Raw genomic sequence first — 23,609 nt, 5'->3', positions numbered from 1 at the left:
GTGAACAGAGCAACAGTTCCTAGGAACTGTAGGCTAAGACAGGAGAAAGCTTGGAGCTTGGAGTTGGCTTGGTAAAGGACGGGGGTGGGGAGCAGGGCGAGCTGACATGGGGATTGGTTTGAGGGTGCTACTCAGAACAGGATATCTTGTCTTCCAAGGCCTGAGACAGCACCAAGGCGATGTAGGGCAGTTGGTGTGACTCTGGTCAGAAAGGACCTGGAGTTGTGGGAATCCTTCCTCATTGGCTGCCAGTCTGGGGTGTCAGCCCCCTCAGAAACAACCTTAGCTCAAGAGACTCAGCCAAGTCCCTGCCAGGCCATATTCCTAGGTTTCTGCCCTCAGGGCCCTCCGGCTTCAGGACCACTTCCAGGGGAACAGTGTGTCATCAATGGAAAACAATCCGGAACAGCATGCTGAGAGCCCTAAAATAGCTGTAACCTTCAAATGAGAAATTTCATTCATAGTAATCCCTCCCCCAAAGGAAAACACAAAACCACAGAGATGGAGACAAGTTTGTACACAGCTTCTCTCCCCTGAACGCCAGGCAAGGGTGTCACCAGCACCCTACCACAGACTCTAGGACCCCACTTTAAGATGAGGAGGGGCTCGGGGACTCAGGGAGTAGAGCTGAAGAGAACAAGACCAGGCAGGTCCCCAGACAGCCAGCTTCAACACCATGATTGAAATCACACTTACAAGGAGGCCATGTGCTCTAGGGAAGAAGTAGATGTTTTTCCAGATTTTTCTTAATAGGAGCACCAAAAGACCGTGATGTTTGGAGGAAGAAAGCCAGCAAGAAGCTGGGGCCCTAGAAATTAGGGATGGGTGATTTTCCTAGGCTTCTTTGTTGCCTTTTGTGCCTTGGAGGGGCACAGGTGGCAAGTTGGAGGTGCTGCAGATGAGGACTGGCCAGCTCTCCAAGGGAAGCAGTTCCACCACAGGGCAGGGGCACAACTCGAGTTTGCAGCAGCACCTCCTGTTCCAGCTCTGGGGGCCTCCTAGCCTCACCAGGGTGCACAGAACATCTCAAATCTGTGTTAACATGTCCTGTCCTCGTCAGGGTACACAGGATACCCCAAACACGTGCCAACACATCCTGGCTATGGTGTCTGTGCAGCCAGGAAAGCCAGAACTCTTGTCCAGGTTGGCAGTTCAGAGCTTCCCTACTCCTGAGGAGCGCACAGAGGTCTGGACCTGCTCTCCCACCCGAGGGACTTCCGAATCTCTGTTCCCAGCTGGAGTTTTGTCAGAAGCCAGCCAAAATGCAGATGTCAGTAAGATCCAGAGACATTATGTAATGCTTCTAATATTCGGGTTCCAATAGAGAGACAACTCCAAGATGAAAGAGCTGTGAGCATCAGCTGACAACTATGTAAAGCAGCCATCGCACAAGGTCTGCAATGAACACCAGGGACCCTCTACAGAAATGAACACACCTGGTCTTACTAGGACCTGTGGGCTTGTGTCCTGTACCTCATCTCTGAGGGCCACCTGGGGGTCGCCATGGAGGAGAACCCTGTGGAGGGCCAACCAACTAGGGGCAGGAGACCCCTGGGACCAGGACAAGGGTCCTCCAGCCACTAGAAGACTAGGCATAGCTCCATAGCACACCTGGGCCCTGTGCCTACCTCACCAGAGGGCTACTCAGTTCACACAAGGTTCAACCTGAGGTACAAAGCTATAATTTCTACAGGGGGTGGGGCAGAGGGGACACACCCACAGAGGCAATGGTTTTTAAAATGTATTTATCAGAAGACATTTGTTACATAAATGTATACACTTGTTATATTCACACATTTACAATACTCCAGCCAATCTCTCCCCCCCCCCCCAATCTCTCTCCCACCCTTCTCTCAGGCAATGGGTCTTCATAACAGCAGTAAAAAGGATAAGGAAAAATTACCATGAGAACACAATTGGACCCTAAAATAAAAACAAGCAACAAAGAATTGATACAAACCTTTCTAGTTTGGCAAATGCAGGACTCACTACTACTTTTGTCTTTCTTTTGTTTGAGCTGCTCCAATGTTTCCTTTCTTCTACTTGCTTTGCTTTTTCTTTCAAGTTTCCAGAGGGCAGATGAGACAACTGTTTGGTTCCCTCCCTCTTGGCAGTACTGCTTGCCAGGCAGGTGCTCTTATCACTTGAGCCACATGTCAAGCCTTTTTTGCCCTGATTACTTTTTGTATGGCCCGGAATATCAATAACATTCAGCAGTTTGAAAAAAAAAAAAGGACAGATTTTTCTTGTCTTAAATAAGTAAGATAACAAGGAAGGATAAAAGTAGTACTGTGTACATGCATACTTTGTTTTAATTTTTTAACACCATACCAGATACTAGTCTAAGAACAGATAGTACATTCGCTCTTGGCCAAAGCCCAAGAGTGGTTGCTGAGGCTGTTTGCCGGTTGGCCTGGACTTGGAGGCGCCCGGTTAGGCTCCTCAAGGTAGCTGGGTGACAGGTGTCACCCGCCCCCAGCCCTTTCTTTTGAAATGGTGTTGTGTGAACTTGTGGACTGGGCTGACTTCCAGCTGGGATCCTCTGATCTCCAATTCTCAGGTTGATAGGATTACATGCACGAACCCATGGGACTCTGGCTTTCCTCTTTTCCTTCCTTTTTAATGGAACCATTCAAGTTTCTCATAAATTTTAATAAATGTCCTCATTTTTCTTCATCTAAAATACCTTCTAACTTCCTTTGATACTTCTTTGACCTGTGTATTATCTAGTAGTGTATTTTGATTTTTAAATATTCAGGAATTGTCTCGTTATATTTGCTTACTGATTTACTCTGCCATTAAAGTACACTCTGTATGATTCAGTTATTTAAATGTTATACTTTAAAAAAGTTACTACAGCTCACAGAATATGGTCTATTAGGTAAACACAGACATGCACAGGAAGCAGTGCAGGATAGTGTGTGTGTGTTACTTCACAGGTCTGAGGTTGTACTCAATTTCCCCCATTTGTTCTACATCCCTCAGTCTGGGTCAGTGGCATCACCCACATTTTGTCACTAAGTCTACACAATGCATTGTTTCACTTTGTTATTGGATTTCCAGTTTAAAATCTCCACTGTGCTCTTTTTACATCTGGTACTTCCTGTTGGACCTTTTTCCTGTCCATTCTTTTCAAAAGGGTGAGTTTTGGTCCCAGGTCGTCATGGCTCTTTGAAGTCTTGGTTACCCTGGTGCAGAGGCTTCCGCACTGCTGAGGTCTTGGTTACCTTGGCATAGAGCTTTCCAGGTTGGCATCCTCCACTTATCTTTCTCTTAAAGAGGCCGACTGCCTTGGTTCTTCACTTCCAGCATGAACACTGGGCACTCTGAACATGGTCGTAAAGCCAAAAATGTTGACTTAATCTTTTGCAGACACTCTAGCGGGTCAGTCCCCCCGCCTCCCATGGGTTGCAACGTCTGAGAGCTTTGCAGCAATATTCTCTTCTGCCTCTGTAGTCTGTGTGCAGGATTGCCCTGCAATCCTCTTGTCAAAGGTTTTGCTGTGCTGCTCACAGTCAGACCTGTACATTCAGAGCTGTGCCCAGTAGTCACTCATGACAGTATAGGGTCACTTTCTCAGTTTCCACCCCTGTGCGGGCCCTAATACTTTCCAGCATCCAAGGTATCTTCTTGCCCTTCTGGCCAAAAGCTGGAACCTTACCCTGTCTGTCTTCCTTCAGGGCCAGTGATGAGTTGATAAAGATAGGAAGAAGTAACAGGGGGGCAGCTCTGTGTCCCGAAGCCTTGTTCCTTTGTAGAGAAGAAGGCTCCCCCTCTTCCCACATGTAGACCAGCTACAAAGCACAGCCTTTAGAGCCTCACTCAGTCCTATAGCTTGGGGCTCAGGAGAATGCAAAGAATAAAAACAAAACAAAACAACGGGAAGAGAACTCTACTCTGTCCTACAGGGATGCCCTCTTTGTCTCTTAGGTAGATAGGCAGCGGTGCTCTTGGAGTGCTTCCTGTCTGCATTCAGCATGCACCTCTGGACTGGGGACTGTCTCACATTCTAGGTAGGATGGACAGTGCAGGGCAGGCTTCCTTCTTCTTGGCCTACTGCTTTTCACTCTAGACCCTTTGGGCAGTTGTTCCATGCATTGTATGTAGAAGGCCAGTGGCCTTTCCTGTGCACGTCTGTGGACGTGTGGTACACCGAGACAAGAGGACACTCCATTTCTACTAGAGACAACACTTGCTTAACCTTTATATTATTGAATTGACCACACCACCATAACAAAATTCTGATAAATTAATCAGTCTTCTAAAAAGAGTATTCAAGGGAAGGTGGCTCAGTGGTAGAGTGCTTTCCTAGCATGCATGAAATACTGGGTTTGATTCCTCACTACCACACACACAGAAAAAGCCAGAAGTGGAGCTGTGACTCAAGTGGTAGAACATCAGTCTTGAGCAAAAAGAAGCTCAGAAACAGTGCTGAGGGCCTGAGTTCAAGTCCCAGGACTGGCAATACACAAAGTATTCAAATTGACAGCTGCTAATAAAGCAATTACTGTCATCATGAGAACTGCAATGCACTGTACACCAGCCCTAGCCCACGAGTCTGTGTGTGCACATTTGCTGTCCTAACTCCACAAGCGTGTTCATTGCCATTACACATGGAATGAGAAGTGCTGCGGAAGCAACCCAGGCAGGGCAACTCCAGGATTCCCTATTTCCGTGCTGATCAATGGATACAGGCACAGACTGGAATGAGAAGCTCATGCATCTTCTGGGTTGTGTGTAGGCATGTGTGGTTCTTGTGTCCAGAGCCTCGCAGCAGCAAACATGCCTGCTGCATGATTACATGCAGCCTCCAAGTCCCTGGCATGGGAACTCACCTCTGGAGGAGGCTGGAAAACGCTGCTGGCTGCTGTGTCCAAGCAGCTTGGCAAGTGCCCACCAAGGACAGTTGTTCTGGCCTGCCCCTATTAGCTGTGCTCCATTGCAGGCTGCACCTGTGGCCTCAGCTGTCTAGAAGGGACATGGAATGGAGAGGGGCAAGCACAGACTTGATTTATCGTATTTAACAGCTCAGTGCCCACATCAGGCTACATGAGGCCACAACAGCAAACCCGACAGAGTTGATTAGCTGCTTCATCTTCCTTGAGAGACACACAATGCATCTATGTCCTTGAGGCCATCCAGACTGGGGGAGATTTCTGCAACTCAGTGCTCTTGCCAGCTAGAGTTAGGCTTAGAAAGACATTTAGGGCTCATATAGCCCTGACTTCAATGAACATTCTAAATAGCCTGCTCACTTATCACTCAAGTGTCAAGACAAAAAGTGACAGGCTAGGACCAGAGACCTCATCTCTTCCCTCCTTCCATGCAGGCCTCATCTGGAACCTGCAGAGCCATTCTCTTCCTAGTGATGTGCCAGGATTCCCCCAATAGTCCCCATATTTCTTGGTCCTACCTTTGGGAGAAAGTGCCTAGAGGTCCAGCATGCAACCCATACAGCACAAATCTATTACAGATGTCCCAACTTTTAAAAAAATACGAATTTTGAGATTTATCATACTTCTCATGTAGCAACAGGACAGGCTTTCCTGAGAGTTGAGTCCTTCCTCTGACACCACCCAGACTGGAGCTGTGTGCCACCCAAGTCTAGACAAAGCCATGCCTGCTGTCTGGGACATGTGTTTGCATGCCCATCTTCTGCACAAGCTTCACCTCCCATGGGCTCTCCGGTCAGCAGGGCCAGCTACAGCAGGTCTTCCACTGGGACATTCTTCATACTACCCATCCTCCTACAGCGCTTACCAGACAGCAGGCTTGCAGGGTGGGTAGGTACAGTGATCATTCCAAGGCATTAACAATTTGGTGAGGGAAATCAGACTGTGCTCAGGGACAGCTGACAGTACACAGTTGAAAATCAGCATGAGATTCCCCACCTAGCCCTTCAAACATATGCTCTAGACAGGCAAAGGTCCAGTAGTGAATGGTGCCAATCCAACTCAGAAGGCACTTCTTGTGACCTGGGGTGTCTGAGAGTAAAGGCAAGGCTGGAAAGAGCTAGCCCTTCCAACCCCAACCTGGCAAAGCCTGTGCTTCCTGATCCCATGATTCATGGACACCTTGACCCCTAGACCTGAGCATGGTGGACGGAGGCAAAGGGCACTGCAGCCAGCCAGGGCATGAAGTGCAGAGTGGCAAGTCAAGCAGATGCTCAAACCTTCCTGGAGCTTGGGCCATCGAGGGCTGGCTGGGGCTAGGTCCATCTTCCGAGTCATCCCTGACTTAGACTAGGAACCAGCAGGTTGCAGTTAGAGGCTGCAGGTAGAGAAGTGACTGGTTCCAGGTGTTCCTCCTAAGCATACCTGCAGGGTTTGTACAACCTCTGGTCTTGAGACAGGACATTGGGAGTCTGCATTTCCCATATTTTTGGCCTGAGGGGCCCCTCCGGAGTACATGTGATCCTCTTCTACTCTGCACACAGCTAGAAGTCAAAATGAAGGAACAACAGCCCAAAATGTACAGTGGACACACTAAGCCCAAACGAGCCACAAATGACAAAGCAGGGATTCCAACAGTGTCTGAATTCACATGTGCCTACACAGCAAGTGTTAGGAAATAAAATCCACAAGAAATCCATACGTAAGAATGTAAAAAATCAGATTTGGGATAATCCTAACAAAAGACTTATAAAACCTGGGTGTGGAAAACTGGGAAGCATCATTGTGAAGATTGAAAGGACCCGGAGAGCTGGGAGAGCTGATCACCCCCATTCTCAAACACTGAACACTTCAGACACCTATTCTTTTTTTTTTTTTTTTTTTTTTTTGCCAGTCCTGGGCTTGAGCTCAGGGCCTGAGCACTGTCCTTGGACTTTCTCAAGGCTAGAGCCCTACCACTTGAGCCTCAGCACCACTTCTGACTTTTTCTATATATGTGGTACCAAGGAATCGAACCCAGGTCTTCATGCATGCTAGGCAAGCACTCTACTACTAGGCCAAACTTCCAGCCTGGAGACACTGATTCATCCAAACTGACTTATAGTTACATGCTCACAGACAAACTTTGGTTTAAAATTTAATTTTATCTATTTTAAATTATCTTTAAATAGTTGTACAGGAGTTGCCATTCAACAAAGTAGTTTAAGCTTTTATTTCTTAAATGTATGTGGAAAGATTAATCAGACCAAGAAAACCCAAGAAACAAAACAAAGCAAAAAGACTCATTTTTGCCAGAGACCTATATGTACAAAGCTACGATTAATTAAGTAAATTAGTCCATGTGATAGGGACATGAGGAGAAACCAGAAGATCAGGAGAAAAGCAGCCAGAAGCCAGTGCTCACAGGCATGGCAAAGCCGAGGACAGGTCTCTTGGGGAATGTTGCTCAGTCAGCTGAACAAGCAAGGCAGAAAATGAGTGGATAGTCCCTTAGGGCCTCAATCCCCCGCTCAATTCCAGAGTGTCCACATGATGAGTGTGAGCAGTGTGGCAGACAGCACAGGCCTCCTCCACACAAGCCAGGAAGAAGGGGGGAGTCCTTAGGCACAGAAAGGCACTAAGAAAAGGCTGCGCTAAGAAAAGACGACGGACCACATTACAATTCAGATTTTCTGCGTCAACAAACATTGTCAACAAGAAAAAACAGCCCACAGATAGGGAGGAAGATATCTGTATTCACTAAATTGGGAAGCACTTTTATCTAGGGAATGTTTCTATGCTGCTCATGGAAAAGGGGTCAGAGCCCTTCCCAGCAGCTGCTCTCACCAGGCTACCGTCTACCCTCTGTGACTGTGCGTTTCAGATTCAGTCCACGATGGATTGAAAATATTTGAAAAAACATTTCTCCTATGTGTAACTATTTAAAGGTAATTTAAAGACTGCATCTGTATTCAACATGTGCAGAACTTTTTCTTGGCATCATTCTATAATGATATAGTATCAACTACTAACAGCATTTTTGTTGTATATGAAGTCATCTAATGAGTAAAGAATGGAGGATAGCAGAAATTACAGGCAAATACTGCATCATTGTCTCTAAGGGACTTGAATGTCATCTTGATAAGGGTTATCAGTACACATATAAGGTTCTTAAATGAATGTTCCAGTGGATGCATAGGGATGATATATATCAAAAGATATCTACATTTGTCAAAAGTAATAGAACGTAATCCTACCTGCCTACCAGGATGGCTGCAACATCCCACAAAAAATGGAACAGAAAGCTCTGGAAAGCAGCAGGATCACTGGGGCACTCATGCAGTTTGCCTGCATGCCAGCTGGTACATCAGCTGGGGAAAGACGTTTTGTGCAACAATGAACTAGTCCATATGAATCTCCTAAGACCCAGCAGTCCCGGCTTCTGGGGATAGATACAAAAGCTAAAATTCTACCTCAAATGTTAACAGGCAGAGCAGCGCTATACTGCCCAGCGTCTCCACGGACTTAACCTAGACTGTCCAGTGTCTCCATTGATTTGTTCCATCCTGCCCAGCGTTTCTATGGAGTCTGTTCTCTATACTACCCAATGTCTCCATGGAGTATAGGGCTGGAATACTGCCTACACCATCAATACATTAAAGGAAAAACCCAGCAGCCTTAGAAACACCCCAAAGCTACTAAGAATCAGACTGAAAAGCCAAGATTGGGGAGGGCTGAGCTGACCTGACACCATTGCTTTGAACCCAGGGAAAGCCTCAGCCATGAAGCTCTGCCACTTGGAGCCTCACCAATTCACAGTGGCCTGTGGTGTGGTATGGGGACGCTGTGGGAAGCAGACAGGAATTCCCCCCCGCTGCTGCCCTCCCACACCCAGGCCTCCTGGCCCCGGGTCCTGCCTCTGTGTGTGTGGAAGTGTCGTCCAGGTTCTGCCCTGTGCACGTCAACAGTGCGCCGGGCAGCCTGGGACAGAGGGTGCCATGAGAGCTGTGCCCCTTCAGGCCACACATTATGTTGAGGGCTTCAGGGCTACCAGCTGACCTGGGGTACCTGAGCCTGCTGGGTAACCTCAGCAGGAGGCTGCTGTGGGGGATGGGGAGGCTCTGGAGACCACGTGACTGCACTGCACTCCCTCACTCCTCCACGGGATTAGATTTAATCCCTAAAACGGCAGCCGCCCAGCAAAGTGCTGGGATTTCAATAATCTTCTGATGGCCTGATAATCCCCAAACCATCATGCTGCCTGCCTCATGTATTTATATGCATTTGGCTTGCTATTACTTCTGTGTACTCTTGGAAAACGAGGCAAGTATGTGTATGAAAGGCAATCTTTCTTTTTTTTATTTGCCAAAGCACAGAGATAAACTTAAGAACAGACCCATAAATATTCACCCAGGTAAAGATCAGGTTGAAAGCCCTCAGATTTGATGCCTAAGTTCTCAAGGTGGGTGCTATTATGTTCTGCCAGAAAGAACTGCATGGGCTTTGTCAAACAGGGGACTCTAATTTGGAGACCCTCTTCTTTCACTTTCACATAAACTTGCTCATAAAACAGCAGCAACAAAACAAAGAAACCAACAAGACCAAAGACCTCCCTGCTAGACATGATCTGAAGGAGACCCCACGGGGGCTAAGGCAGTACACCCTGAGGCCTCCCCTTTCTTCTCAGAGTCCTAGGCTGGGGCTTTGGTCACTGGAGTTGTTCATGGGGAGTGGGCACCAGGATTCTGGAAGCTCATTTAGGCGCAATCTCAGGTACCAGTCCAGAAGCCATGCCAGGTTCAGAGGAAGGGATGACGTTACGAGAGCTCTGTTAAGACGCTTCGGGGAGTTTGCCTCTCTTGGTCTCACTTTTGTGCCCTGTATGGGCAGAGTTCCTCCCAGGCTCCAGCAACAGCACATGCTCCTGGAGGCAGAGGCTGCCCCTTGAAAGACACGGAGCCTGCCGGCACCTTATTCTTGAACAACTAGCCTTCTACATTTCTATTCTTTATAAACTTCCCAGCCTCTGGTATTTTCTTATAGCTGCACACTGGTCTAAGTCAGTTTGTTCTGCTGCTTTGAAGCTTAAAAAAACATTGTCCTTGATCAAACAGCTTGGAGAACCCAAAGTAGGTCAACGATATCAAATACAAAATAGCCTTTGAGTGCAGGTGCTCTGGAATATACCATGAGGCGTTGATGTCTATAACTTTTTTTACAACGATTAAATTTTCACAATAATGACATATTTACCACAATGAAAATTGCATTTGAGTACCATTTATGTAGTGGTTTTCTTAATACATATCATTGAGGGAACAAAGAAAAAAGAAAAGAAGAAGGAAAAATAATGAGAGGGCTTCATGGCTAAACATAGCAGTGCATTCACCCTCCTGACATGATGCTGTTCCTGGGCTCAAGCCAACAGCAGTCTTAAACGTCAAACCTACCTTTCTAGGTCATCCAGACCTAGTGGCTTTCAAAATTTGATGATTATAGCAGCTGAATCTTCTCTAAGGTCTACTAAAATGGGGAGGGGGGCATCATGATGCCAGCAGCAAAACTGTGTTTTATATTCTGACTCAGTTCAAGCATGCCAGAGGGCAGCCAAGGGAGACCACTGGAGGGACAAAGTGGCAGACACCACACCAGAGAAGCAGCTACTGAGCCGAGAGTTCGAGTGTCTGTGACTTGGTTTTAAGCGGACGCACACTCCGGAGGCTCTGCTTGGCACGTGTGAGCTGCCTTACCTTAACTGGAAAGACAGCCCACCACATCCGAGACCCAGTGTAACACAGACGGTCAGGGCCAGCTAGCTGCCACTGGTGCTTGCCCAGCACCTCTTGCTGCTCGTGACCAGTGCTCCTTCTGTCTCATGTGCCCGCCTGTGACAGGCCTGGGCCCAGTCATCACCAGCCCTACTGGACTTCATGGCACAACCATGACCACAGTTGGTGCCTCCTACCAATCTATCATGCTGCTTCTAGTCTAGGGAGGAGGAGCAACGCTGGGCCCTGGGAACCACCTTTCCGGGCCTCATCTCTTCGAGGTGACTTGCCATCTTCACGGAAGTCTCACATCCTGAGCACTGGCATCAAGAACCTCTTTTCTCTCTTGACCACCACAGTGTCACACCACTCAGAGACACAGAGGCCTGTACATGTAAGAGAGTTTGGAGGAAGAGCTGCAGGAGCAGCGGGGATTTACATCTGCATGTGGGTAGATATAGCCTGCTACCTTCCAAACAGAGCTGGACGCTCCATTCCTGCAGGTGTGCGGGCAGCCTGGGCTCTCAACTCCCGTGGGGCATGCCCAGCCCTGCTGCACCTGGGACTTCAGTCAGTTGATTTGTGTTCTGCATTCCCTACCAACCGTATTTCTTTTGTATTGATTCATAGCCTGTGGAAATGCTGCTCCTCCTATCTGGGAGATGGGCTGGCTTGTTCACCCACACTCAAACTTTCTGTGAGTGTGTATGTACCCTGTGCTGCCCTCCGAGGAGAAACACTGCGTGTGTGTACATGTGTGCATGTATACACATATGCCTGTGCACATGTGTATGCATGTGTGCCTCTGTTTACGTGTATCCATGCATGCACATGTGGTGCGTGTGCATGCATGCATACATGTATTCAGGTGCATGTGAGTACATATGTGCACAGGTGTGCATGCACACCCATATGTGTATGTGACATGTATGTATGTGTGCACATATACACATGTGTACCGGTGTATAGGTGCATCTGTATGCATACATGTGCATGCACAGTGCACGTGTGTCTATGTGTGTGCATGCATGTGCACAGGTACTGGAGTGGTGCTCTATCGACTGCGTCATGCCCCTCTTCCCTCTGGATTTCTGAACCATGAGTACATTATGCTACCACACACATGTTCTTATTCAGCATGTGTCTGTGTTCTATAATGATATGTCTGTTTCATGAAGATATCTGACTCAGTACTGCTTGCTGGCTAGTTCATTCATTCCTCATGATTTAAAAGTGTCTTTGATTACAGTAAAAACAATAAAACAAAAACAAAAGGCCTGGACCATTTCTACCTCTCTTCCTCCTGAATGTGTCCTCTCCCTAACTTAGTGTGGGGTGCACACCAGGGAAGCAGCAGAGCAGAGAGCACAGGAGGGGTGGGAGCCTGCGAGAGGAAGCCATGGCACAGGGCTCTGAATCTGCCTCTCTACATGTCTGCGGCAGACAGGAAGGCAGAATGTGCACCCGAGGGCACACCTCAGCCTCTCCAGGCTTGTCCCCACAGGCTCTCTTCTTCCTGAGATTAAAGGGCCCAGCTCCTTGTTGGAGATACAGCATGGTTGCTGTAGCTCCTTCCTCTCCACTGACTGCCATGTGGGTGCTCTCTGTCACTAGGGCCTTGGCCTCTGCCAGAACTCCTCCCCAGACACTGGTCCTGAGGTCCTGTAACCTCCAACTCCAGCAAGCAGAAAGGAGTCCTCCTTTTTTTTTTTACCAGTGTCTTTCTTACCAGCCAACTTCCTAAAGGAAACTCCAGCTGCATACAACTAAAGCAATAGGACTGTGACCTGAGTGCCCCCGCCCTGCCTGGCTGTCCTCCTGACCGTGTCCCCCAGTCTGGCTGTTCTGCTCGCATCAGACTTGCAACACCACTAAATAGCATGCACCCCTCTCCCAACCCCAGTACTTGGGTGCAAACCCTCTAGGTATGACTCCAGCTGCAGCAAGGACTCTGGGCGACCTGCATTTAAATAATTCCTGCACAGCCACATCAGTGTTTCTCAAACTCAGAGCAGACACCACATACAAGCCTGTGAGGCCTGTCCCATTTCAGAATGTTGCCTAAATGGAGTTTCTGACTCAGTCCCTCCAAGGGTAGGGCAGATCGGGTTCAGAGCAGCTAAGAGAGGTAGCAAAAACCATTGTGGCCAGGAGTTTGGCCTAGTGGTAGTGCTTACCTCGCAAGTATGAAGACCTGGGTTCAATTCCTCAGTATCACAAACATAAAAAATGCTAGAAGTGGTGCTATAGCTCAAGTGATAGAGCGCTGGCCTTGAGAAAGCCCAAGGACAGTGATCAGGCCCTGAGTTCAAGCCCAGGACTGGAAACAAAATATTGTTCCTCCAGCTGATCTAGCATACCTGGCACCATCTAGTGCTGCCATGGATGGTCCTGTCCATTTTTCAGGACTTGCTGAAACAAACTCTCAGCATCTGGGCCTGTTTTTTATGTTACTGGCCCCTGAAGCCCCTTCTATTGAAGTAAAGATATCAGAAGGCTTCTTCTCCAGGCCTCCTTGCATGGTGGTAGAATGCTACAAGGAGGCTCCTGTCCTTTCTAAGCAGGGTCCAGCACAAACCTCCCACCACAGAGTGTGGGACCTGCCTGAAACCACCAGATTCCACTCCACAGAGGTGCTTCAGTTTCCAAATAATGGTCCCGGGGTGGTATGTGAGAGGAGGGGGTTCTCAGGGTCTGAGGGTGTACCATCCTGCCTGTAAGGAGCTCGGTGAAGGGTGGGGGGGCACCAAGGCAGTTACTACAGCCTGTGCTGGCATTCTCCTCCTGCAGCCCTGCTCTACTTGTGCCCCATCTTTCAGCATCACCTCAGGGAGAAGATGAAAGCAAAGTGGGCCCCATGGGCACAGACACCATCGATCATTTCCCTGGAGGCAAGATCTGGGGAGGGGAGTAAAATTTTATGATTTAACATGACTCTGCCTGGTCACCATGGCTGTATGACCTGCTCCTGTGACCACACACCATGACTATTGTTTGGACAAAGATTCAGGTAACACTAAAACTGCATTAGTAAGGAGGGCTTTTTCCGGAGGCATTTACAACCAAATCTGAAAAGTACTGCAGTTTTTGGTTCCATTTCCCCTTCCCTAAGACTAGAAGTAGGAGCATGCCATTACGTTGCCTAGGAGGGAAGCAGCAGCTGGCCAAGTGCAGTCTTCCCAGGCCTTGCTCTATGAAGAGGGAGGCTGCCTCTATCCCCGAGGGCACAGCTGCTGCTATGCCATTCAGCGGAGATGTGGAACAGTTTCTAACCTAAAGTGCTAGTGCTTTGTTTCTGTGATACTGGCCACAAATTCGTATTCTCTGGAGAAGTAGTTAAAAGTATTTTACCTCTGAAAGGCAATAGATAGTTCCCTAATGAGATATGCTTAGATCAAATACCTCTGATTCTGGCAAATTAATTTTGGAAGCATTTCCCTAACAGACATAAAGAATACCATGTCACCTGAGTGTGGCACCCTGGGTTACAGACTGCAGATTCACACTGCCCTTCATGTGACAAAATCCTCATGAAGGGTCTTAGCTTATAAACTCTTGAGCTCATTTATAGGGCAGGCAAAAATGTGAAATTTTTCATTACTCATTAGTTTCACAAGTTAAAAACGACTATATATCCCACATATGCTTTATCATGTGGGAATTATGTTCAACGGCCTTCCAGACATAAAGAGAATTAGTTATTTCTCAACCTAAGTACCAACTTCCAAAATAAATGCTTTCCATTCATTAAAAACCTGCGGGCATTAGCCTTACACTGGGGTCGCCACCGCGTGCCTGCTCAAAGCTGAGTTCAAGATCCGCGGTGAAGTACCAAAGACACTGATGAAGCCAGGCACCAGGGTGCTGGCTCCTAAGGAACCAACACACCCAGGGACAGGGACTGTATTCCCATTCACATCTGACACAGCTGACTAACAGACGCGTAAATTCTATGGCTTTTTCTATGAATAACGTCGCTTTCAAAGCAAAGAGCATTAGAAGAACACAGTCCTTCCGAAGGAACCGCACTATGAAAGTGGAAGACCAAAAATGAACCCTCTCAATGTCCGAAACTGCTCACAAGAAGTGTATTCTGCTCCCCATCACCGAGGGAGCTCTATGACCTGCTACCACAGTCTCCGGCAGCGCTCCTTCCAGACGCCCACCCCCGCATTCTGCCTGCCATGCCCCCTTGCTTGGAGCTCCACTCACACACGTGGGGTCTGCTTTCGTTGTAGTCAGCCTGGGTCTCTTGCTTTGCTATGCTGAATGCTCACCCAGCCCACAGAGTCCCCTTACCTCAGAATAAAGCACCCTGTGGGGTCAGGATGACCGAGTTGGATGTAGGTACCAGATGGCCACTCTCCCTGCTTAGAGACGATGAAATGCTAAAGAAGAAAAATTAGGGGGATGCTTTGTTCTCCACCCATCCCATTGGCTTGGGGTGGGAACCGCGTGACATGGCACGGGCACACGTGACCTACTTTTCACACAGCTCCCCTTGTGCCCTTGGAGGAGCACCCAGCGCTCATGGCTGTCATTTCAATGGCCCCTGCCCCCAACAGAGCTGGGAGAGCCGGCATGCCTATAGGACATATGGGCAGCCACTCAGCCTGCCGTGGGGGCCTCAGCCAGCTTTAATCCTCACCCAGCTCTCCAGACTCAGGCTGTTGCTGCTGTTTCTGACTGTGTCCACACGCAGCCTTGGCAGGGGAGGTCACTACCCATTGGTGTGGACCTGGTTGGAGATGCACTGCTGGTTCTCCTAGAGCTGCGTGTGGAGGCCATTCCCCATCAGAATGAAGTATCTGGGATGGCTCAGCCTGAAAATTCTGTCCTTCTGCCTTGCTGAATTACTGTGCAGATTCCTTTAAATAAGTTCATAGTGGACAAACGTGCCATGTCCTGGTCAGCATCTTTATGTGGGTGGTGATCTGCAGGGAACAGTCTAGAGTCCCTCTCAGAGAGACCTGAGAGGAGGGGCAGCATGCGTCTCCAGGTGGGAAACGCTGCCCTCCAACTCCACCAGGCTGTAGGTCATCCCAGATCCCTACACAGAAGTCAGAGGAGATCAAGATGCACATGCACATGCACATGAGGGCTCTGAGGCCAAGAAGAGCTGCTGTGCTGGGCACGAGGGCTCGGGTGGAAGGAGCTGGTCACCGCAGCCAATGTAGGCTTGCAGCTTTCTGAAGCTAAGCAAGGTATACAGAGAGAAAATAGAGTCCCGTCGCCTCGCCAAGTAAACAACAGGAGCATCTATCACAGAAAACTCACAAGTACTCATCCAGGGGAAAGGCCGCCTGACTGCATGATTCGGAAGTCTGCTTTTCAGGCCTCCACCCAATTGGTAACCCTTACATCTTTTTCTGAAAACAGGACCACATTGCCCATGCATATCCCATGTTTCATACTCAATATTACGTACATATTTTTCTTCGTTAATATAAGTAATTTACCTAATGGTGATCAAGTTCTCCAATGGCATGTCATTCTGTGACTAAGATATTATATATTCCAGGAGGAAGGAAGAGGAATAATGTGAAGAGGAATTCTAGTTTACAACTAGAAATAGAACAATGAAATCGGTTGAAATTGTTTTGAAGGGGAGAGGGAGAGTGACAGAGGGGGTGAAATTAGCTGAAATATTGTAAACATGTATGGAAATGTAGCAGTGAAACCCCTCCCTGTATAATAAATGGAAGCTAATTTAAAAAGAAGACACTATGCGTTCCATTTTATGGCACCTAGCTGCATCGTCCCTGCTGGCTGCATCTACAAGCCCTGCAGCTCTGGCAGAGGCTCAAAGGCTCCTGTCACTGATGGCAATCACAGTGGTGCCGTGTTGCTCAGGCCCAGAGTCACCACACGGGGGAAAGCAGGTAGACCCAGGCCCTCGAGGGCCTGGTGGTTGCTGCTGAGCATCTGGGGAGCCCTGGACACTGCCCCTGGGCTGGCATGGGCAAGTCTGCGGTTAGTGTGATGCAGCAGCTTGGTGGAGCTGCTTCACCACAGAGGCGACAGCAACCCAGGCACTGAGGACTTAATTGCAGAGAAGACAGGGAGCTTCAAGCAGTCACATGATCTGGAGCAGTGACATTCCTGCCTATTATGTATGATGGGAGAGAAAGGTCGATGGCAATATGGAAACAGAGAGGGACAATGGCAGGAGCTAGGTCCCGCAGTAGGAAAGGACAGGAAGCTAGTGTACATGGGCCTTGTGGAGGGGCGAAGACATAGGCGCCAGTCTGAAAGCTGAGAAGTCATTCCTCCTGAGAGTCATAGCACCCCGAGCCATACCCAATATGAAGCTGAGGCCGCAGAGAGACACAAGCAAGGGAGGAAGGAGCAGACGGTACTGGCCCAGCTGCGATGGGTCACGGTGGGATCTGCAGGCAGAGGCCGATTGGCATGGCTGGGAGTAGGACACAACAGCATCACTGCAGTTCTGAGAGTTGCTGTGGAGGACAGAGAGTGAAGACTGAGGAAGGACCCGGTGTGCTGGCCTGCTCCCAGGTGCTGGGCTGCAGCCCCACTGTGCCCCTTCTCAGGCATGGCCAGAGCTATGTCTAGGGGGCCTGACCCTCGAGGGGGAGCAGTCACAGGAGACCAGTATTCTTCTCAAGCAGGTGGTCTCTTTCCCCCTTAACATACCAGCGTGTACCGTGCACCACAGGCACAGGCCAGCCCTCCTCTCCTGTTTTATTTGGATGCTCTTCTTTATTTGACGTGCCCCTTCTTTCCAGGTTCTGGTTTGAGTCGTGTGCTCCCCTTCTTCTTACCCTCGGTGCCGGGGGCCTGTGCCTCCCGCCCAGCCCTGCAGCCGCTACCTCCACGTACTCCACGCAGCCTGATCCTTTCACTTCTGAGGCATTTCAGAAGACAGAGGGTTAAAGGCCACAGTCAAAAGTCTTGTTAACACATATAAATACTCACCCCTTGCCAACCATTCAGCTTTTGGTGTATTTGTTAGGAACCTAATGGGGCTGTGAAAAATCAGAACTCAGCAATCTACATATACATACACATGTATCCCCAAATGGGAAACATGTCATTAGCAATTTTCTCTAAAATCAGCAGAAGGCAAGTGCACCAGGCACTGCTGGGGATCAGACACGGTGACGACAAGAAAAACTCAGGCCAGGCCTGGCCATCAGACTGGGCGTCTTCATGGCTAGATGCCAACTCCCTTCTAAAACATCCTGTGTGGAAGGAAAGAAAGGGCTTCCTCTCCCCATCCTCCATAGGTAGACCTCTTGAAGCAGGAGCCCCAGCTGGAGCTCTCCTGCTGTGTTCCAGGAGCAGGATGGAGGTGCAGTGATTGCTGTGCTCCAGTCTGCTGTCATTCATATGCATCCTCGAGTGTCACTCCATGTCAAGGGAAGGCCCTGGGGCCTTGACAGGGACCGGTGAGAGTATGCACATTGGGGATTTGTCCGTCACACAGGATCAGCACTGCCATGAGTGTTCAACAGTGGTGGGGAGATGCCACAGCTTCCTCTGGCAGCAGCAGAGGAGTCAGCTCTCTACCCTGCCTGGGAACAGTGTGGTCGGCAGGGAGGGGAGAGGCCAGACGACCCAGGGCACTGAGCCCAACCCTGCACAGGGCGTGGGCTGTATGTACTGCTCCTGACGCGCAGTCATGCTGAGGCCCGCACAGATTCTATTCTATCCACATTCTCTCTTCTTTGACCCCTGTTATGCTGGCCAATTCTGCTGCTGCTTGACCCTTCTGCATGCTTTGCTCACGTATGATGTTCACATAGGTCTATATCGTGAATGCTCTTGAAGGCTGCAACATCTCAGACAGCGCACAGCAGCAGCACCACCAATGAACTCGTCCCAACTCCTGCCTCCAAAACAAACAAACTGCACACAAGCAGCTCACAGACTTCTGGCTCACTGCAAATACAAACATTTCCACAGATGACTGAGGCACACACACTGCCACTACAATGCTCTGTTAGACCCAAATAGACCTACGAATCTGGGAGTTTTACATGCTATGTTATTTAGGTTGGCAGGAGCAAGACTGAAGGCACGTGGAGGGTGTTCCTCGGGTTTCTTGAGGGAGCAGCTGGCAAGGCCCTGCGGTGTATGCAGAGAAGTGCTGAGGAGCAATTGAGGTAGTGTAGGGATGGCTGGTGGAAGTAGCACTGGATAAGGCTCTAGGCATCATCTTGAGTCAAATGCCTCTGAGATTCTCTCTGAAACTTCCCTCAAACTGAAAAACATTATATGGGGAAAGTGTCTTCTCTCCCTTTCCTCTTTTCTTGCACATACGGTCTTGCTATATAGACTAGACCAGCCTTAAACCCTCAGTCCTCCTGGCACAGCTCCAGAGTGCTGGTGTTGTAGACACGCACCACCAACAAGGACAATCTTTGCACCCAATAAGGGCCCATGCACAAGAACAAAGCTAGATTCTTCCTTAGTACTAAGATAAAACTAAACTAAAACCAAACCTAAACAGAAGAACTAAGACGATAAAACTCAACAAATGTAGAAAAAGTTTCATAACTATGGATTTGTTAATAATTTCCTGAATATGACACCCAAAGGACAAGTGATAAAGTAAAAACAGCTGAGTTACACTATATGAAAGTTTAACATGTCTGTAGATCAGGGGACACAATAAAGTAAAATGGTAAACTATACAATAATACAAATATTTGCAAATCATCTAATAAGAGACTGACAGATTATATGATATAAAAGACTCCTAGGGGCTGGGAGTTTGGCTTAGTGATAGAGTGCTTGCCTCACATGCATGAAGACCCAAGTTCGATTCTTCAGTACCACATACATAGAAAAAAACGGAAATGGTGCTGTAGCTCAAGTGTTAAGAGCTCTAGCCTTGAGAAAGCCCAAGGACAGTGCTCAGGCCCTGAGTTCAAGCCCCACGACTGGCAAAAAAAGATACAAAAGACTCGTCTAAAACAAGGGGAAAACAAACTCAATTTACAAATGGCTAGATGCTGATAGCTCACACCTGTAATCCTAGCACATTCAGACTGAGATTTGGAGGACTGTGGTTTGAAGCCAGCCAGGGCAGAAAACTCTGAGACACCCCCCCCAAAACACCTAGCAAAATGTAGCATTGGAGGCATGACTCAAGTGGTACAGAGCCATCCAAATGAATAAACACCAGGCCCTGAGTTCAAACCCACACTAGCAAAAAGGGAAAGGGAGCAAAAAGTCTGGTGTCAGTGGCTGTCACTGAAGCTCCCCAGAGGCTGGGAATGAGAGGGTTGCAGTGCAGGCCAGCCTGGGAAGAACAGTTCCCTAGACTTCATCTCTAAAATCAAACAGCAAGGAAGTGTAACTTAAGTAGTAGAGTGTCAGCCTGGCCACCCCGAACCACAAAAATACATGTGTAGGGGAGAACTTGAATATACATTTCTCCAAATAAGACATTTCTCCAGCCAACATGAAAAGATGAGAAACATCAGTGCTGGGGTGTGGTGTGGTCTGCCCACATGCTTCCAGTGTGGGAGGCCGGTCCTCAGAGTAGCAAAGTTTGGAAAAGCAGACCTGGCAGTAGCTGGGGGGAAATCCCGAGGTCCTTGGGGATAGATGTGCTCGTGAAAGATCAGCTCAGTTCTCAGGGACCTCCCTGAGTCACTGGTCCCCCTGGCTTCCAGCCACACTGAAGGGTCCCTTCCTCTTGTACACACTCTCGGATGCCATGTCACCCACCATGAGGCCTCACCTGATAAGGCATATCGGGCACCCAGCCTTTGACTTTCCAGAATTGGAGCTACATAAGTATCTTTTTAAAATCAAGAATCTAGGAAGTGGTGCTGTGGCTCAAGTGGAAGAGTGGTAGCCTTGAGCTGAAGAGCTCAGGGACAGTGTACAGGCCCAGAGTTCAAGCCCCACAACTGACAGGAAAAAAAAAATCAAGAATCTAGCTGTGGATATTACACTAACAGAAAGCAGTCATTAACCAATAGGTAAATAAGAAAGCCACATGAGGTACTGCCTTGTACCTATTAAGCTGTTTACAATCTAAAAAAAAAACCCCACAAGTAACAAACGCTGTTATAGATGGGGAAAATCTGAAGCCTTGTGCACCATTGATAGGAATATAAAATGGCATGGTATTTGTTAAATTTTTTTTAAAAAGAAGTATTTGATCCAGCAAGTCTACTTTTATGGACATGTCTGATTTGAGGACAGGATCTTGAAGACATATTTGTACTCCTGTGTAAAGAACAACATAGTTCACAATGGCCAAAAGATGGAAGCAATACTAGTGTCTATGGGTAGGTGAATGGAAAAACAAAATGTAGTCTATAATGGAATGGGAATATATTCTTCAACTGTAAAAGAGTAAGATAATTCTTACTTATTTAAATGAACTCTCATTTAAAAATGGATGAGCCTTGAGGACATTTTTCAAAGTGAAATAAGACAGTCAAGAAAGCTAGTGCATAATCTCCTACATGAGGTGGAATGAGGTTCCTAGAGTAGACTTAGAGACAGAAAGAGGAATGGAAGGAGTTGTTTAATGGGAATCAAGTTTCAGTTTTACAAGATGAAAAAGGCTTGAAGATATTTGGAAGCGATGGCTACATAACACAGTGAATGCACTTTATGCCACTTAAGTGCATTTAAAATGGTTAAGATGTGAAATTCTAAGATATCTATTTTACCACAGTTAAAAGTTAAAAACAGGGCTGGGAATGTGATTTAGTGGTAGAGTGCTTGCCTAACATGCATGAAGCCCTGGGTTCAATTTCTTAGTACCACATAATCAAAAAAAATTGCAAGTGACACAGTGGCTCAAGTGATCAAGTGGTAGCCCTGACCAAAAGAAGCTCAGGGACAGTGCCTAGATGTTGAGTTCAAGTCTAAGGACTGCAAAAAAAAAAAAAAAAAGTAAAAAGTAAGTGTTAACAAAGGATTCTTGGTAGCCTGCAGTATTAGGGCCTTCAGGCCCAGTGGTGTTCCGACAACCCTCTCACGCAGTCTGTCACTGCAAGTACGAGCTGACAGGCCATATCATGAGTACTGACACCCACAGCTAGATTCACACATCACACGAGCACCCTGTTTCTGCTGCTGCTTGGCCCCAGTCTCTCAGGACCTTCTCTTTCCAAAGACCCCATGAAAACCTTAAGTACCTGAGCACAGCCTTCTGTTCCTCATTCCTAGAACTTGTACATTGTTCCTGATTCCCAGGTTGACTCCAGGACAGGAAAACAAGCCTGCGTGGGTAGTCAGGAGACTGAGCCTGAGGGTATGCAACCATAACTCGCCATGATTGCTGGAACAGGGCAAGCTTGCTTCCTGAAATCCTCTACAGTAGAATCTCAGGGCCCATCACAAAGTGAAGGAGGATGGAGCTCGGGATCACAGCAACTTCAAAGGTGAGGTTGGCTCTGCACTGTATCCCTTGTGAGCAGCAAGCACAAGTGAATGGCTTTGCAGGAACTCACCTTCCCCCATAGGCAGGCTCTGCAGTTCAGATCAGGTCCACAAAGGTGAATGCTCAGATGCACTGTGGCTCAGAGCATCATCACCAGAATCGAGGATCTGGAGCAGTTTGGGCTGGTCTGAATCCCGCCTACCTGAAACAAAGAAACACAGGGGCATGTGAGCGCCCAGCTGCATGATCCAGCCATCAGAACTGATCACACACAATCGTGTCCTGCATTCAGCAGACTAAATATTTCTGAAGCATTCAAGTCCAAGGCCTGTGTAGACCAATATGTATTGGTGGAGCTGACCTTGAGATGTCTGTGCACCAGACAAGGCACCCACGTCGCCATGAGTCCTGAGGCAGGCATGCGTGCTACAATGGGCAGTTCAAACACGAATGAACATTCTCTTTGTAGTAGCTAATCCATTTATCTGTATCTATACTCATTTGAAATGCCATGTATTGAATTGTACATTAAGTACATTGTTTCATTCTTGAAGTCAAGCCTAGTCAAGTACTACTGGCTCATGCTTGTAATTCTAGCCACTAAGGAAGCTGAGGATCATGGTTCAAAGCCAGCCCAACACATAAAAATATCCAAGAGATTCTAATTTCCAATTAATCAGCAAAAATCTGGAAGTGGAGGTGTGTTCAAGTAATGAAGCTCCAGTCTTAAGGGGAAAAAGCTAAATGAGACCACAAGGCCCTGAATTCAAGCCCCAGGGTACACACACACACACACACACACACACACACACACACACACAATGAAGTCCATCAAGACCTGTGGTTGTAGGGCTTGAACTCTGGGTCTGGGGCGTTGTCCCTGAGCTCTTCGGCTCAAGGCTACTGCTTTACCACTTGAGCCACAGCGGCTGCGTTTATGTATTTTCTACAATGGCCTTTGGCTCTAATTTTATTCTCTGTGGTCTGACAGGATACAGATGTAATTTCAGTTTTCTTGAATTTGCTAAGATTTGCTTTGTGACCTGAGATATGGTCCACTGAATGTTCCTTGCGCTATTGAGAGACACTGCTGGGTGGAGTATTTTGTAGGTGGCCCCTAGGTCCAGCTGGTGACTGCAGTTATTTAGCGCTGAGGTTTCTCTGCTGGGATTTTGCCTGCATGATATATCCAATGGTGACAGAGGTTTGCTGAAGCCACCAGTGATCAATGTGTTTGGATATAAGTGAGTTTTTAGGTCAATTAACATTTTTTATGAAGCTGAAAGCTCCAGTATTTGGTGCATAGATGTTTAGAATTGTTATAGCCTCCTGATGAAGAGTTCCTCTTATTAAAATTCTTTGTCTCTTCTGATTTAAATTAGAAACCTGTTTTATGATATTGTAACCCTGTCCTGTTGTTTGGAAGACTTTGTTCCAGCCTGTCCCCTATGTAGGTATTTGATTTCGTCAGGTGTGTCTCTTAGTAGGGAGCAGATGATGAATCTTGACATTTGAAGAATCACGCCCACAAATACTGAGTGTTAGACGTGAGAATTACATGAAGGCTCCTATCATGTTACCTCTCTTTCTGGAGAC

At 47.8% G+C, this 23,609-nt stretch overlaps 1 protein-coding gene across 13 annotated transcripts in view; it reads right to left on the bottom strand.

The window, feature by feature from the left end:
• Positions 1–23,609, bottom strand: part of Pcbp3 (poly(rC) binding protein 3) — a 180,679-nt gene that overhangs the window by 44,561 nt on the left and 112,509 nt on the right. For all 13 annotated transcript variants that reach the window (XM_090350672.1, XM_090350707.1, XM_090350690.1 and 10 more), the window contains one exon: positions 22,084–22,215. In XM_090350672.1, coding sequence (XP_090206798.1) covers positions 22,084–22,093 — 10 coding nt within the window. In that variant the 5' untranslated portion in view covers positions 22,094–22,215. The remainder of the gene's footprint in view (positions 1–22,083; positions 22,216–23,609) is intronic.

This window comes from Megascapheus bottae, chromosome 1, assembly GCF_031878675.1.
Source record: "Megascapheus bottae isolate mThoBot1 chromosome 1, mThoBot2.hap1, whole genome shotgun sequence".
Lineage (NCBI taxonomy): Eukaryota > Metazoa > Chordata > Mammalia > Rodentia > Geomyidae > Megascapheus > Megascapheus bottae.
The sequence above is the reverse complement of the archived record's forward strand: the minus strand, read 5'-3'. Positions and strand labels throughout refer to the sequence as shown.